This window comes from Schistocerca cancellata, chromosome 4 (genome assembly GCF_023864275.1).
Source record: "Schistocerca cancellata isolate TAMUIC-IGC-003103 chromosome 4, iqSchCanc2.1, whole genome shotgun sequence".
In the NCBI taxonomy this organism is placed as follows: Eukaryota; Metazoa; Arthropoda; class Insecta; order Orthoptera; family Acrididae; genus Schistocerca; species Schistocerca cancellata.
The window spans coordinates 589,734,086-589,749,670 of NC_064629.1; the positions used below are offsets into that span (position 1 = coordinate 589,734,086).

A 15,585-nucleotide genomic window follows, 5' to 3' on the forward strand; every position below is an offset into this window, starting at 1 on the left:
GCTGGTGGTTCTTACCCCAACAATATTTTCTCCACTTTGTAACAAATATGTGTACAAACTTTGGTTGAAATCATCCCAAGGGTGTAGTTAAAATGTAATGCTTCATGTGGCTATTTCATTGCATGAACAGCAAAAATGTAGTAAGCAATAAACTTTTTCCTATCATCATTTTTATGGGGGTTGTCTGCAAGAAGATGTTTCATAAATTTTTGAAGTTATGTGTAAAGGATTTTGCAAGTCACTGAGCGGTCTCATTCTCATATACTGGATGACTAAAGTACAGATATTCACACATTGTGGGCTGCACTGATTTTTCACCCCTGCCCTCACCCCTTTGATAGGTGAGTGGTTCTTACCCAAACACCAATTCTATTTGATAGAAAGTGATATATGTGCCAAGTTTGGCTGAGATCAGTCCAGTGGTTTAAGACAAGATGTGGAACATATATGCATACATGTCAATTTTTATAATATGTATGAATCAATTTAGAGTTGCTACCATTCTAGAAAATGAAAAATGACTGGGAGGATACATCGTCACCTAAATTTAAGTTTGTAACTTCACATAGGAATTCAAAATATAGAGATGACTACTCTGTAAACTTTTATATTTCCTTTCATCTTGAGAACAAAGAGATTCATGTAAATTCTCTACACCCACCCACACACACACACACACACACACACACACACACACACACAGTTCTGTTACTGTAGCACAGGTAACTTGGGTGGTGGTGTAGGTCAAGGAGAATGGGAAGGCAAGTGAAGTTGTAGACAGTAAGATGATAGTGTGTTATGAAGATCAGAAAGGAAATAGAATAGAGGACCAAAGACAGAAGGATTGAGAGGGGTAAATGCAGGTGGAGGACAGGGACTATCAGAGATTCAGACCAGAGACAGTGTGAAGAAAATGGTGAAAGATCATAGTTTATGGGAGCTAATGAGGAAAAGCCTCCTCTCTTCCAGACTTCCTATTTTTTTTCACAATTTTCAGCCTAGAGCACAACCAATCTTACTGATGTTTTTGAGAGTATGTATGGCAGGAAAACTGGTGACATCATTATCTGTGCAAAGACAATACCAACAAGTCTTACACTGAACAAGTCTACCATTTAGTAGATGTAAACTTAAAGAAAATAATTCTATTTTATATTCAATCATTATTATATTGTTTGGGCTAGTGATATTTACTACTCTGATTTAAGTCATTATAAGGTGTCAAAATTCAGCTGCATCTTAGTCAGTTCACTCAATATTGTTATGATTTTCAACTTTGTATGTGATGAAATATATCATTCAGATGAATATGTGGTAATAAAATACACATATATGGCAAGTCCATTGTTTAGCTGAGCCAGTTTGCAATTTATCTGTAACAGAAGGAGATAATCTATGTTAAAGCAAATTTTAGACCAGTGTACTTCCATTGTGTGATGTTGTGTGGCAAAAGAAAAGTTTAATATTTACAGTCTTTTGGAAGTTGTATCATGATTGTAGGTCTCGTAATTCATTTGCACAAAATATACTTTGTTTTGTACAATCGTCAATGACAAATACAAAAGTATTTAAAAAAGAACAGAACCTTTATTTTAATGTGGCAACAGAGGAGCATAGCAATTTGCTGTCAGCAGCATTATATGCCTCACAACCTGCCAAGTAATACCTTTTTCTAAGTTGCTGAAATATTGTTATTTAAGTGAGTGGTAGTGCAGTATTTGTAGAAATTTTTCCTGTGTTTCATTTCTGAGTCCAATGATGCAATACAAAATTTTGCATGGACACAGGGAAAATATTCTTGTAAATATCTTAACTTTAGACACAAGTTTGTGAAGATGTTCAAGGTTGTTCAATGTGTTATCAATGGTTCTTTTGATTCAAAAGTTCAGTCACATTTACTCTTCACTGTAATGGCTGAATATCAGTACCCCTATCAAGTGAATGTTTGCAGTGGATTCCTTGAACAATTTGACAATGAAGAAATATTTATGCAAAGGATCATCACATGCAACATATGTTGGGTTTGTAGCTTTGTCACTGAGATTAAAGTCATGTCATCCCAATGGAATGGTAGATGGTCTCCACACAGAGAAAGTGGCAGTCTTGATTCAATGTTGAAGTGATGCACAGAGATTTTTCATGTCACCAGAATTGTCACCCAAATATAGAATGGGGAATGCTCCTACTCACTAAACAGTCAAGTCATGACTCATGAAACACCCTCTGGGGTCATGAATCATGCCTGAATAGATCCATTAGTAATGCCATTGCCCCTGAAAGGTAAGATTCTGGGTTCATGTCTGTTTGGATTTTTTCTGTTACATAGTTTCAAAACAATATACACACTACTGTCAAGTGAAAGATTTGTTCTGTTACCTCTTGATTCATACACAAAGACAGCATATCTGACCACTCAGTTCTGTCATATCTCAAGTTAAATGTAAAAATCTTCTTACAACCACACTGCTCACCACATCTCAAAGTGATTTTCTTACTTTCAAAATCAAAATTAGTGCTGAAAGGATGCTGCTTCAAAACTATTTATGGCTTCAAGGAGAATTCTTCATGAGAACTAAATAAACATCCATAAGTAGTTTTTAAGGACGGCATGGTGAAACAGAAACAGTGCTGTGACAAATGTGTGAATAGAGGAAGGAAGTACTTTCAAGAAGACAAGAACTAAATATCTGTGATTTGATAAAAATATATTATCTTTCTTGAAGTCTGTTAGAACTTCAAGTTTAACAGATATATTTTGGAACGACACAACACATATAAGTCACAGAGTAAGTTGACAAGTAAGACATGTGTACACGTTAGCATTCGAATGAGCACTGAGTCCCAGTCTAGCGGCCGCTGCTCGGCTGGCCGCTTAGGTGGCGCAGCTGCTGCATGGCTGGCAGACAGCACCGCACATAGAGGATGCACGTAATTGTGCGGCGGCACTTTGAATGATCGGCGAGTCACAACACTTTTCCCCCCTTTGAAATTGTTGCACTGGTCTTGATGGAGGTGTCCTGGAGATGGCTAACGTCCATAGGCGTTGTTTGACTCACCGTAAAGTCTCGAGGAGGAGGCTTCCCGTACAGATGGAAGTGTCCCTGATTATAACGGGTCGAGATGACAGGAGACGTAGGGGTCAAATCTGCTGGGGCCCCATTCACCAATCTGCCCATTGTGGCAAGTACAGTTGATATGACAGGAGACATGGGCGATGTGTTGGCATCCGTTGGAGGAGGAGGCAAGTAGATTTGCTCTGACAGAGGATGGTCCTCCGGTTCCTGCATGGGCACGTCTCCTGGTGGCGTCCATTCTGGTGCTGGCATCGCAATGACGGTGAGAGGGCTGCATCGTGAGTATTGAGAGATGCCAAGATCCTGAGCGTCAGGTAGAGCCAAAGGTGGTGTGGCAGCATTCAGAACAGGCGTTGCTAGCACCCGAGGTCGTAGCTGGTCCGAATGATGCACTGCAACACCCGTGTCCGTCTGGATTTCATACAGGCGTCTACCACGGTGTCTTAAGATGCAGCCCAGGCTCCATTTTGGCCGCCTGCCATATCCCCATACCCAGACGAGGTCATCGGCGGTGAACCGGCCAAGTGAAAGCACCCAGGGCCGTGAGGTGGAAGCCCGCAGAAGATGAAGTAGTTGCGGGGCTGTCGGCCATGTAAGAGATCAGCCGGGCTGTGGTCACCCATGGGGGTGAAACGGTAAGACGCCAGAAACTGGAGAAGCGCATCATCAGCAGCAGAAGAAGTCAGAAGCTTCCGCATCTGAGCCTTAAATGTGCAGACCAGTCGTTCAGCCTCACTGTTGGATTGTGGATGGAACGGCGAGGCCGTGACATGCGTAACGCCGTGACGAGCACAAAAATCCGCAAATTCGGAAGAGGCAAATTGCGGACCATTATCAGTAACAAGAGTAGAGTAGAGGGGAGGCCTTCCAAAGAAAAAATGCGGGCGAGAGCACTGGTGGTTGCCGCAATGGTAGGTGACGTGCAACGGACAATGAAAGGAAAGTTAGAGTAGGCGTCAATTACGAGGAGCCAATAAGTAGCTAAAAAGGGTCCCACAAAGTCAGCATGAATGCGCTCCCAGGGCTTCTCAGGCAAAGGCCACGGTGACAAAGATGACTTCGGGGCAGCAGCCTGTGACGCACAAGGGCCGCAGGCAGCGACCATGTGTGCTATTTCAGAGTTGATGCCAGGCCAGTACACATGACGGCGTGCTAGAGATTTTGTGCGAGACACACCCCAGTGCCGTTGGTGAAGGAGGCACAAGGCCGAAGCACGCAAAGACACAGGTACCACAACACGTGGCAAAGCATTGTCAGTGGAGAGGAGGATAACACCATCCCTAGCCGTGAGGCGGTAGCGCAAAGTGTAGTAGTTCTGCAACAGATCAGAAGTCTTAGCAGACGGGCAATCTGGCCAACCCTTCTGAATACAGCGTAGAACCCGGGAGAGAGTAGGGTCAGAACCCGTAGCAGCTGCCAGCCTGTCCCCAGTGATGGGGAACCTGTCCACAACCCACTGCTCGGCAACATCCAGGTGGAAACAAAGAAGTTTGTCCCTATCAAATGCCTGATCAGGACCCATGGGAAGGTGAGACAGAGCATCAGCATTTGCATGTTGAGCCGTTGGCCGGAAATGAATCTCATAATTGGAGCAAGACAAGTAAAGAGCCCAACGCTGGAGGCGGTGTGCAGCCTTGTCGGGAAGTGACGTTGATGGATGAAACAAGGAAACAAGTGGTTTGTGATCCGTAACAAGATGAAATTTTGAGCCATAGAGAAAAACACCAAACTTATGAAGAGTATAAATGATGGCCAAAGCTTCTTTCTCAATTTGAGAATACTTTTGTTGGGCATCCGTGAGTGTTTTGGAGGCATAAGCAATGGGTTGTTCCGAACCGTCAAAAAAATGGTGTGCAAGGACTGCACCGACCCCGTATTGAGAGGCGTCTGTGGCAAGAACAAGATGTTGGCCAGGTCGATAAGTAGCCAGGCATGGGGCCTGTTTCAGCATAGTCTTCAGTTTCTGGAAAGCCGCTTCACATGATGCAGACCAGTGAAAAGGCACGTTTTTATGCAACAGGCGATGCAACGGCTGAGCCATCGAAGCCACAGACGGTAAAAACTTGTGATAGTATGCTATTTTCCCCAAGAAGGCCTGCAGTTCCTTAACAGATGTAGGGCAAGGAAGGGCATCGATCACAGCGACAGTTTGTTGAAGCGGACGAATACCATCCCGAGAGAGTTGAAATCCCAAGCACGTGATAGATGCCTGAAAAAATTGTGATTTCTGAAGATTATACTTAAGACCGGCAGTCTGTAAGACATGAAAAAGTGTGCGGAGATTTTGAAGATGTTCTTCAGTGGTGGAGCCAGTGACAACAATGTCATCCATGTAATTGATACACCCAGGGACAGGGAGCAATAACTGTTCCAAGAATCGCTGAAAGAGAGCAGGGGCACTAGCAACCCCGAATGGCAAGTGTTGGTATTGATAGAGGCCGAAAGGCGTGTTAAGGGGGTTAAGGACCAGAAACTGCCAGGAAGCAGCGTCAAGAGGAAGTTGATGATAAGCTTCTGACAGGTCAATTTTGGAAAAATACTGGCCTCCAGCAAGTTGAGTGAACAGTTCTTCAGGACGGGGTATACGGTAAGTGTCAATGAGGCATTGAGCATTTACAGTGGCTTTGAAATTGCCACAGAGACGAATATCACCATTTGGCTTAGCAACGACAACGACAGGAGAGGACCACTCACTGGAAGTGACAGGAAGCAAGACCCCTGAAGTAGTGAGACGATCCAACTCCTATTTTACCCAATCACAAAGGGCCACATGAATGGGCCGAGCCCAAAAAAACTTAGGCCGAGCAGTGGGTTTGAGTGTGATATGAGCTACAAAGTTGTTTGCACGGCCAAACCCAGGAGAAGAAAGGGACAAAAATGTCGTCGACAAGGAATCCAGTTGAGCATAAGGAATAGCATCAGATACAATATTGACAGAGTCATCTATGGACAACCCAAAAACGCGAAAGGCATCGAAACCAAAAAGATTTTCTGCGTTGCTCTGGTCGACCACAAATATGGGAACAGTGCGAATGACGGATTTGTAAGATACCTCAGCATTAAACTGTCCCAAGAGAGAAATCTTCTGTTTATTGTACGTCCGTAATTGCCGAGTGACAGGTGACAGGAGTGGAGAACCCAACTGAAGATACGTCTGAGAATTAATTATAGTGGCAGAAGAACCGGTATCCACTTGCATGCGAACATCTCGACCAAGGATTTGGACAGTGAGGAATAACTTCCCTGAAAGGGAATAATTGCAATTGACAGACAACACAGAATCAGAATCAGCGTCATGTTCATGAACATCATGTATGCGGTCGGATTTGCAAACGGAAGACACATGACCTTTCTTTTTGCAATTGTGACACACAGCCCAACGTTGGGGACAATTCTCGCGTGCATGTTTCGTAAAACACCGCGGACATGAAGGAAGTTGCCGGGGGTTTTGCTGCAGTTTCTTAGCGGGTTGTTTACGGCTAGGCCGAGGCTGCGCAATGGAGAGAACTTCATCTAGAGTCGGATTCGCCAACTGAAGGGCACGTTGCCGAACTTCTTTGTCGGGCGCCGACCGGATAATAGCATCCCATACCATGGAATCAGCATAGGATTCTTTGTGAATGTCAGTAACAAATCGATATTTTCGACTGAGGCCGTGAAGTTCAGCAGCCCAAGTGCGATAGGATTGATGTGGCTGTTTTTGACAACAATAAAAGACAACATGAGAGGCTACCACATGCGTTTGCTTTTGAAAATAGACAGACAGAAGTGAGCACATTTCAGCAAAGGACAAAGACGCAGGATCCTTCAAAGGAGCCAATTGCGACAACAACCGATACATTTGAGGTGAAATCCAGGAAAGGAACAGAAACTTACATAGTTGTTCGTCCATGACATGAAATGCCAAGAAGTGCTGTCGAAGATGTTTTTCATAATCAGACCAGTCTTCCGCCGTCTTGTCGTAAGGAGGAAAAGGATGTATAGCCTCGCATTTGACGCCACGACGAAATCGCGAATTGCCGCTGTTAGAAGCGTTTGCTGTTCAAGGAGATTTTGCAATAGTTGCTTGACAGTAGCCATGGAACCCTGTGAGTCAACGGTGAAAAGGAAAAATCCACTACCTCATCACCAATTGTTAGAACTTAAAGTTTAACACATATATTTTGGAACGACACAACAACACATATAAGTCACAGAGTAAGTTGACAAGTAAGACATGTGTACACATTAGCATTTGAATGAGCACTGAGTCCCAGTCTAGCAGCCACTGCTCGGCTGGCCGCTTAGGTGGTGCAGCTGCTGCATGGCTGGCAGACAGCGCCGCACGTAGAGGCCGCGCGTAATTGCGCGGCGGCACTTTGAATGATCAGCGAGTCACAACAAAGTCCTGTTATTTTGCAAATATTTTTCATGTAGATTAAAATATCCCAATTCTCTTAAAATTCCATTGAAATATATTTGTCTACTAACCCCCATAGATCAGCCAAACTCCTATCTTTGACAGAATAGCATTAGTTTTTGCCACATTTCTGTAGAATATTGTTCTGAATGACATAAAATAATGAAAATGTTTGATGTATGACATCAGGTTCACATGTGCACCAATATAATGGGAAATAGCTGTTGCAGCCTTCAGTGTGAAGACTGGTTTGATGCAGCTCTCCATGCATTCTATCCTGTGAAGCCTCTTCATCTCCAAATAACTACTGCAGCCTACTTCCTTGTGAAACTGCTTACCATATTCATCTCTTGATATCTCTCTATAACTTCTACCCTCAACACTTCCCTCTAATACTAAATTGGTGATTGCTTGATGTGTCAAACTTGTCGTCTCAACTGGTGCCTTCTTTTAGTCAAGTTGTGCAACAAATTGTTGTGTTAGCAAATTTCCCTTCCTTAGAAACACTTTTCCTGCCATTGCCAGTCTACATTTTATATCCTCTCTACTTTGGCCCTCATCAGTTATTTTACTGCCCAATTAGCAATACTCCTGTATTACTTTTAGTGTCTTGTTTCCTAGTATAATTCCCTCAGTATCACCTGGTTTAATTCAGTTACATTTCATTACCCTTTTGTTGCTTTCACTGGTGTTCATTTTATATCCTCCTTTCAAGACACTGTTCATTTCATTCAGTGTCTCTTCCAATGCCTTTGCTGTCTTTGACAGAATTACATCATCAGCAAACCTAAAAGTCTTTATTCCTTGTCCCTGAATTTTAATTCTTTCTTCATATTTCTTTTATTTCCTTTACTACTTGCTCAATGACACACTGAGTAACATCAGTCACAGACTACAATCTTGTCTCACTGCTTTCTCAACAACTGTTTCATTTCCATGCCCCCTGACGTATAACTGCTGTCTGGTTTCTGCACCGGTTGTGAGTAGCCTTTAATTCCCTGTCTTTTACCCATGCTGCCCTCATAATTTCAAAGTGTATTCCAGTCAACATTGTCAAAAACTTCCTCTAAGTCCACAAGTGCTATAAATTTGCATTTCCTTTACCTATCTTCTAGAAGAACTCATAGGGTCAGCACTGCCTTATGTGTTTCTACATTTTCCAATCCAAACTGACCTTCCCCAAGGTTGGCTTCTATCAGTTTTTCCATTCTTCTGTAAAGAATTTGTGTTAGTATTTTGCATCATGACTTATTAAACTGATAGTCAGGTAAGATTGGCATCTGTCATCACCTGATTTCTTTTGGACTGTAATTATTGCATTCTCCTTGAAGTCTGAGGTTATTTTGCCTGTCTCATACAACTTGCACACCAGTGGAATAGTTTTGTCATGGATGATTCTCTGAAGGATCAGTAGTTCTGATGGAATGTTGTCTACTCCAAGGGGCTTTCTTGGTGCTGTGTCAAATTTTTTCTGTCCATATCATATCTTGCATCTTATCTTCTTTTATGTCCTCTTCCCTTTCAATAATATTGCCTTCAAATTTATTTTCCTTGTACAGCCCATCTTTATACTGTTTCTGCTTTTCAGCTTTCATTTGCTTGCACAGGACTGGTTTCCCAATCTGAGCTCTTGATATTCGTACAGCTGCTTCTCTTTTCTCCAAACGTCTCTTTAATTTTCTTTAGATCGTATCCGTCTTTGCCCTAGTGGTATCTGTTTCTATATCCTTATATTTGTCCTGTAGCCATTCCTGTTTAGCCATTTTGCACTTCCCGTCAATCTCATTTTTAGACACTTGTATCCAGTTTCAACTGTTTCTTTTGCTGCATTTTTATATTTTCTGCTTTCATCAGTTAAATTCAGTATCTCCTGTCATATTCAGGATTTCTTCTAGGCCTTGTCTTTTTACCATTTGATTCTCTGCTGCCTTCACTATTTCAGCTCTGAAAGCTAACCATTTGTCTTATACTGTGTTCCTGTTCTCTGTTGTAGTCAATCATTGCCTAATGCTGCCTCTGAAACTTTCAACGCATTTAGTTATTTCAAATTATCCAGGGTCTAGCTCCTTCATTTCTTATGTTTTTGCAATTTCCTCAGTTTTAATCTAGAGTTCATAGCAAATAAATTGTGGCAAGACTCCACATCTGTTCGTGGAAATGTTACAGTTTAAAATCTGGCTCCAGAATCTTTGTCTTACCATTATATAATCAATCTGGAACTTTCTCATGCTTCCAGGTCTCTCCCAAGTATGGTAGCTACTTTCATGATTCTTAAGTGAAGTGTTAGTGATGATTAACTTATAGTCTGTGCAAAATTTTACCAAGTGGCTTCCTCTTTCATTCCTTTCCTCCATTCATATTCACCCACTATTTTTTCTTCTCTTCCATTTCCTACCATCCAATTCCAGTCCCCCATCACAATTTTCATCTCTCTTAACCATGTGAATAATTGCTTTCATTTCGTCATACATTTCTTCAGTCTCTTCAACATTTGCAGAGCTAGTTGGCATATAAACTTGTACTGCTGTGGTGGCCATAATAGCTTACCTGCATTCCTATTTTCTTATTCATAATTACACCTACTCCTGCATTACCCCTATTAGAGTTGTACATAATTGACTGACCAATTCATACAATACAACAGGTGTTTAAATACAGGTGTAAAAACTATAAAAATATGAAACTGAATGAAAAGTCCAGTAGTATGCTGTAACTGTATTTATTTAAGCCCATTAAAGATGCAACCAAGTGGTATCATAACTTTTAAGTTGCATCATCTAGTGTATATAAATACTATGTCATTTGGTATAGAAAGAGATGTAACAGAATGGCACAGATTAACAGTTGGTGTGGTTAGGCAAATTTCTCAACCTCCCTCAACTGATAAAAATCATCATCAATGATGAATGTTCAGTCTGTATTAGAATCATGAACTTTCATAATTTTACTGATTAAATTATGTTCCTGTGGCTCTATGTCAAGCACCAGATGATGTCCCTCATAAATGTTATCCAGGGACATTGCCTGTTACTGGACATATATCCACAGGAACATGTTTTAACCAGTAAAGTGATGAGAGTTTGTGATTCTAACACAGACTGTACATTCACCATTGAGGATGGTTTTTATCAACTGAGGAAGGCAAGAACTTTGCCTAACCACACAAACTCTTACTCTGTGGCATTCCGTAACAACCCTTTATACCATGCCATGTAGCATTTATATACACCAGAAGATGCAACTTAAAAGTTGCGAAACAGCTTGTGTGGATCTCTAATCGACTTAAATAAGTATAGCTACAGCAGACTACTGGATGTTTCATTCAGTTTTATATTTTAATAGTTTCAATACATGTAATTAAACATCTGTCATGCTGTTGATCAGTCAGTCATATAACTATTTTAGCTGTGGCTGCCCTAATTTTAAAATTATCTGTATTTGAGTTGTGTTCATAAACATGTACTCACCTAATCAGAAGGCCTGTTTGTCCTGTCACCAGACTATGTAAATTCCCACTATATACAAATTCAACCTATCTGTTTACCTTCTTAAATTTTCTAAGCAACATGCCCAATTAAGGGACTAACATTCCACACTCCAACCCATAGAATGCCAGTTTTGTTTCTCCTGATGATGACATCCTCCTTGGTAGTTTCCACTCTGGGATCAAAATGATGGACTATTTTACATCTGAAATATTGTACCCAAGAGGCTACCATCATCATTTACCCATATAGCAGAGCTGCATGCCCTTGAGAAAAATTACAATTGTAGTTTCCCCTTGCTTTAAGGAGTTTTCAGTACCAGCACAAAAAGGCCATGTTGGCTGATGTTACATGACCAGATCAGTCAGTCATCCAGACTGTTTGCCTGCAACTACAGAAAAGACTGCTGCTCCTCTTCAGGAGCCACATGCTTGTCTGGCCTCTCAACAGATAACCCTCCATTGATGTTCAGCCTATGGTATGGCTGTCTGTATCACTGAGGCACACAAGCCACATTATGACAGCAAGGTCCATGATTTTTGGGGTGCTTGAACCCCATTGCCATGATTAATCTAGTCAGAAACAGAATTACCAATGAGGATGAAATTCTGGGAAGCTGATCAGCATTCTCATTTTGCCTTAGATGTTTACCCATTTGAATCCTTTTGAATTTTACATATATGGATTAATTAATTTCCCTCCATTCACATGCATTTTTTGAATATCAGAGTTACTATCTGGTTTCATAAATGGCATAAGATTTGATTTTGGAAGCCACAGAGTTAAACTTTTTGTTGTAAACAACAGCAGGAATAAATTTAATTATGTATACTCATGCACTGGTAAATTAGATTATCTTACTGTTTTTCTATAACACAGAAATTCCTGTTCTTATAGAAATTGGTATTGTTATTATAATACCTATTACACCCAAATAAACTTTTATTCCTAATGATGAGAAGAAATATTGATTCTAGCGAGAGCATTGCATATAAATTAAATTATTTGTATTAATATATTGTGTGGGCATGAACAGGAAGTACCCATAGTTGATTATTCTTGACTCTATACTTTTTATGATGCAACAAAAAACAGTCCATTATTATTTACTATTGTATGGTCAAATTAAAGACACCAATTAATAAATTAGTACTGAAAAACTGTATATTTATTAGAATAATAATAGTGTTAAACCAAAATGTGAACCATTCATGAGAGAGCATTATTGAGAATGGATTTTGATGCTGTCTTTCTTTTATAGTCGTTCTGATTATGGATTTGGACACAGCAACTTTTTCAACAGCAAATCTGGGATCAGCATTTCAGTAGAAGACACTGATGAGGGGAATCTTCATTATGACAGGTTGGTATCATGAATCATTTTTGAAATTTTTGTCTAATTCTTCATCTTGTCACAAAAAGGTTGTATTTACTTCCTGAAGAAGAGAGTGTCGCTCTGGTTAATTAAAGATGTCAAACTAAGCTCATCAATTTGTGCCAGTGATCTATAAAACAAAATAAAGCTTCATAAGCACCATAGCTGACACTGTTTGCTGGAAATCTGAAATTTTTGATTTTTTTAATCTTCAAGATCTACTGCTTATTCTATTTGTTAGTTACTACATCCATTTGTTTTAACATTGTTCTTAATTGTTTGAGATCTGTTGGCCAGCTCTCATCATCAGCGATGACTCATGTTCTTTGAATTTAAGTACATACTCATAAGGCTCCATGTTAACACATGTGATAACAGCTGGATACATGTGTATGGACTTTCTGTGTTTGACACACCATATTGCTTTACTAGTACATGAAGACTGAATTGTTTCTAACTTGTTCTATCTGTGTGGTGAACTGTAAGCTCAAGTGAGGCTAGCTGAAATTTCGTAGAGACTCTTACGAACTTTTCTGCTCATGTGGCCACATGACAAATACATCATCTGTATTCCACTACATATGTTTTATGTGACATGTCATGAGATATTTTCTTTGAGTATTTCCTTGTGCAAACTGGCAACCACAGGTGACAGTCTGTGTTCTATGACCAACTGTACTGTTTATTCATGATATAAACAGAAATAAGGCTGAAGTGAGTAAACATTTGAGCAGTTCGGACGTGCAGCTCCAACCTTTTCACTGATCATTTATATAGACATGTCTGGTGGAATGAATCATTAGTGTAGTTTTAAAGTTCACCACTAGGTCATACTCTCTTAGGTGGTGTTCATATATTCACTGCATAAAGTCGCTAACTCTTATATAATACTGGCCATTTCCCCACAGCTTCACATGTGTACGTATCTGCCACATGTAATGTGCACATCTTTTGGTCCATCTTCTCTTCCTCACTCTCTGCCCATCACCTCCTCACCTCCCTCTCTGTTCATCTCTTCCTCCCACCTCTCAGCCCATCTCCTCTTCCCTCTCCTCTACTCTTTCTGACCATCTCCTCCATCCCACCCCCCTCCTGTCCATCTCATTCACCCCCTCTCTCTCTCTGTCCATCTCCTACTTCCTCTACCTCAGTGTACTTCACCTCCTGCCTCCTTTCTCCCTATCCATCCCTCCTGCTCCCTCTCTCCCTGTCTGTCCCCTCCTGCTCCCTCTCTTTCTCCATGCTCTGCTCTATCTATCTCAATCTACTCCAGCCATGCCTGTCCACATGTGTAGACCCTGCAAAAGATGTGGAAAAAGTAGGCTGGTACTACTCACCCAACATGCCTCTTGTGCAGCACAGCCTATATACCAAGGGTTTGGAAACACTTTTTTTCCCATGATGTGTAGGGTACCATTCAAAATGGGTTAATAAAGCAGGCTGATACTATTCCAGCACAACAAGTATGTTGTGCTGGGCAACCTGCATGTCAAGGGCAGGAAAACCATTTCTTGGCCTTGATATGTAGGCTGCCCTGCAAAGCAGGTCAATAACACAGGTCGATACTATACCCACCATAACACCTGTTATGCAGGGCAGTCTATACAGCAGGGGCTTAAAAATATGCCTGTCCATGTCTCCGGAAATATTAGAACTAGTTCATTACAAACACTCCCCAGTTTAGTCCACTCAGGGCAAGGAGTTTGTGTGTCCGATTTGACCCACTTCGGTGCTGGAGCATGGGAGGAATTCTTTCACATATATACCTACTCCCATAGCACACTCTTTAATGTTCCTGGATGTCTCATCCCCCCAGTGACACTACTGTAACTGGTCACAATTTCCTGATGGCTTTAGCTATTTAGTCATTTTTCTTTCAGTGCAACTCATGCAGCCCTCTTTAGTTCCTCTGTATGTTTAGTCATCAAGCAAATGGTAAAAATTCTGCTTGCATTCTGTGAATAGGAGCAGCATATAATTCCTTTCCATTTTCTGTTTCACTTCATTTTTTTACATTTAATTTGGCTTCTTTCTCTGTTTACTGACTGCTTATTGGTCTACTACTGTCTTTTAACATCACAATTTCAATACATACTTGTCTCTTTACTCCTCTCTCACCTTTATATCCTAATATCTTCCTCTATTTGCTCTCTTCTATTGCCTTTCATCCCCTTTCATTATGCATTAATATATATTTACTATATTCATTCAAATTTTATGAGGTATGTTCAAAAAGAAACCAAACTTTTGTACCACCTTTATTGCTTATTACACAAAATTTTAAGCACTGTCCCCTTCAAAATAGTTACTGGCAATACACCATTCCCATTGTTGCTCCAGGAACACATTTTGTGAGATGGCACACAGGTTTCTCATTGTATTGTCCTGTATCTCCTCTATGGCTTGGAAATGTCCTTTCAGCATGTTTTTCAGTTTGGAAAACAGAACAAATGTCTGCTGGGGCTAGGTTCAGAGAATATGGTGGATGAGGTACAACAGGAATGTGGTGTATTGCCAGATAGCTGCAGACAAGGAGTGACACGTGAGCTGGTGTATTGTCATGATACTATATCCATCTCCGGTTTTTCCACAATTCAGGCCTCTTCCTGTACACAGCATCCCTCATGCACACTAGGATTCCCTAGTAGCCTTCCTTGTTTACCATATGATCACACGGCACAAATTCATGATGGATAATGCCTTTGTAGTCAAAAAACACAACCAATGTCACCTTGATATTTTACCACCTGATGCATGGTTTTTTTGGACCCTTTGCCCACACATTGTGATGACTGCACCTTTGTTTCAGCATACACCCATGTCTTACCAACTGTTATGATGTTCTCAATAAAATGTTCATTTTTCATTAACAGTGGCAAGCAGTTCCTTGCACATTTCAGCATGGGTCTGTATCTGATCTTCTGTCAACAAACGCAGTACGAATTTTGCACTGACACAGTGCATCTCAAGTTTTTCACTCTAAATTTGATGGCATGATCCTATGCTGATGTCCACCTCCTCACCAACTTCAAAACAATTAAACAATGATTTCTGTTAATCACAGCATGAATGCTATCCACATGACCATCATTTATTGAGATGGCAGGACATCCAGACTTGGAATTGTCACAGACTGTCATTCTGCCCTGTTGTAAACATTTAAACCACTCATACCACTGCATGTAACTCATACAGTCCTCCCAGTATTCTTGTCTAAGAATTTTAAATGTCTCTCTGAACATCTTGCTGAGT

General features: G+C 40.9%; 1 protein-coding gene across 2 annotated transcripts in view; it reads left to right on the top strand.

Annotated features, from left to right (window-relative positions):
- Positions 1–15,585, top strand: part of LOC126183680 (rho guanine nucleotide exchange factor 17) — a 380,446-nt gene that overhangs the window by 311,338 nt on the left and 53,523 nt on the right. For both annotated transcript variants that reach the window (XM_049925856.1, XM_049925855.1), the window contains one exon: positions 12,220–12,321. In XM_049925856.1, the coding sequence (XP_049781813.1) occupies positions 12,220–12,321 (102 nt within the window). The remainder of the gene's footprint in view (positions 1–12,219; positions 12,322–15,585) is intronic.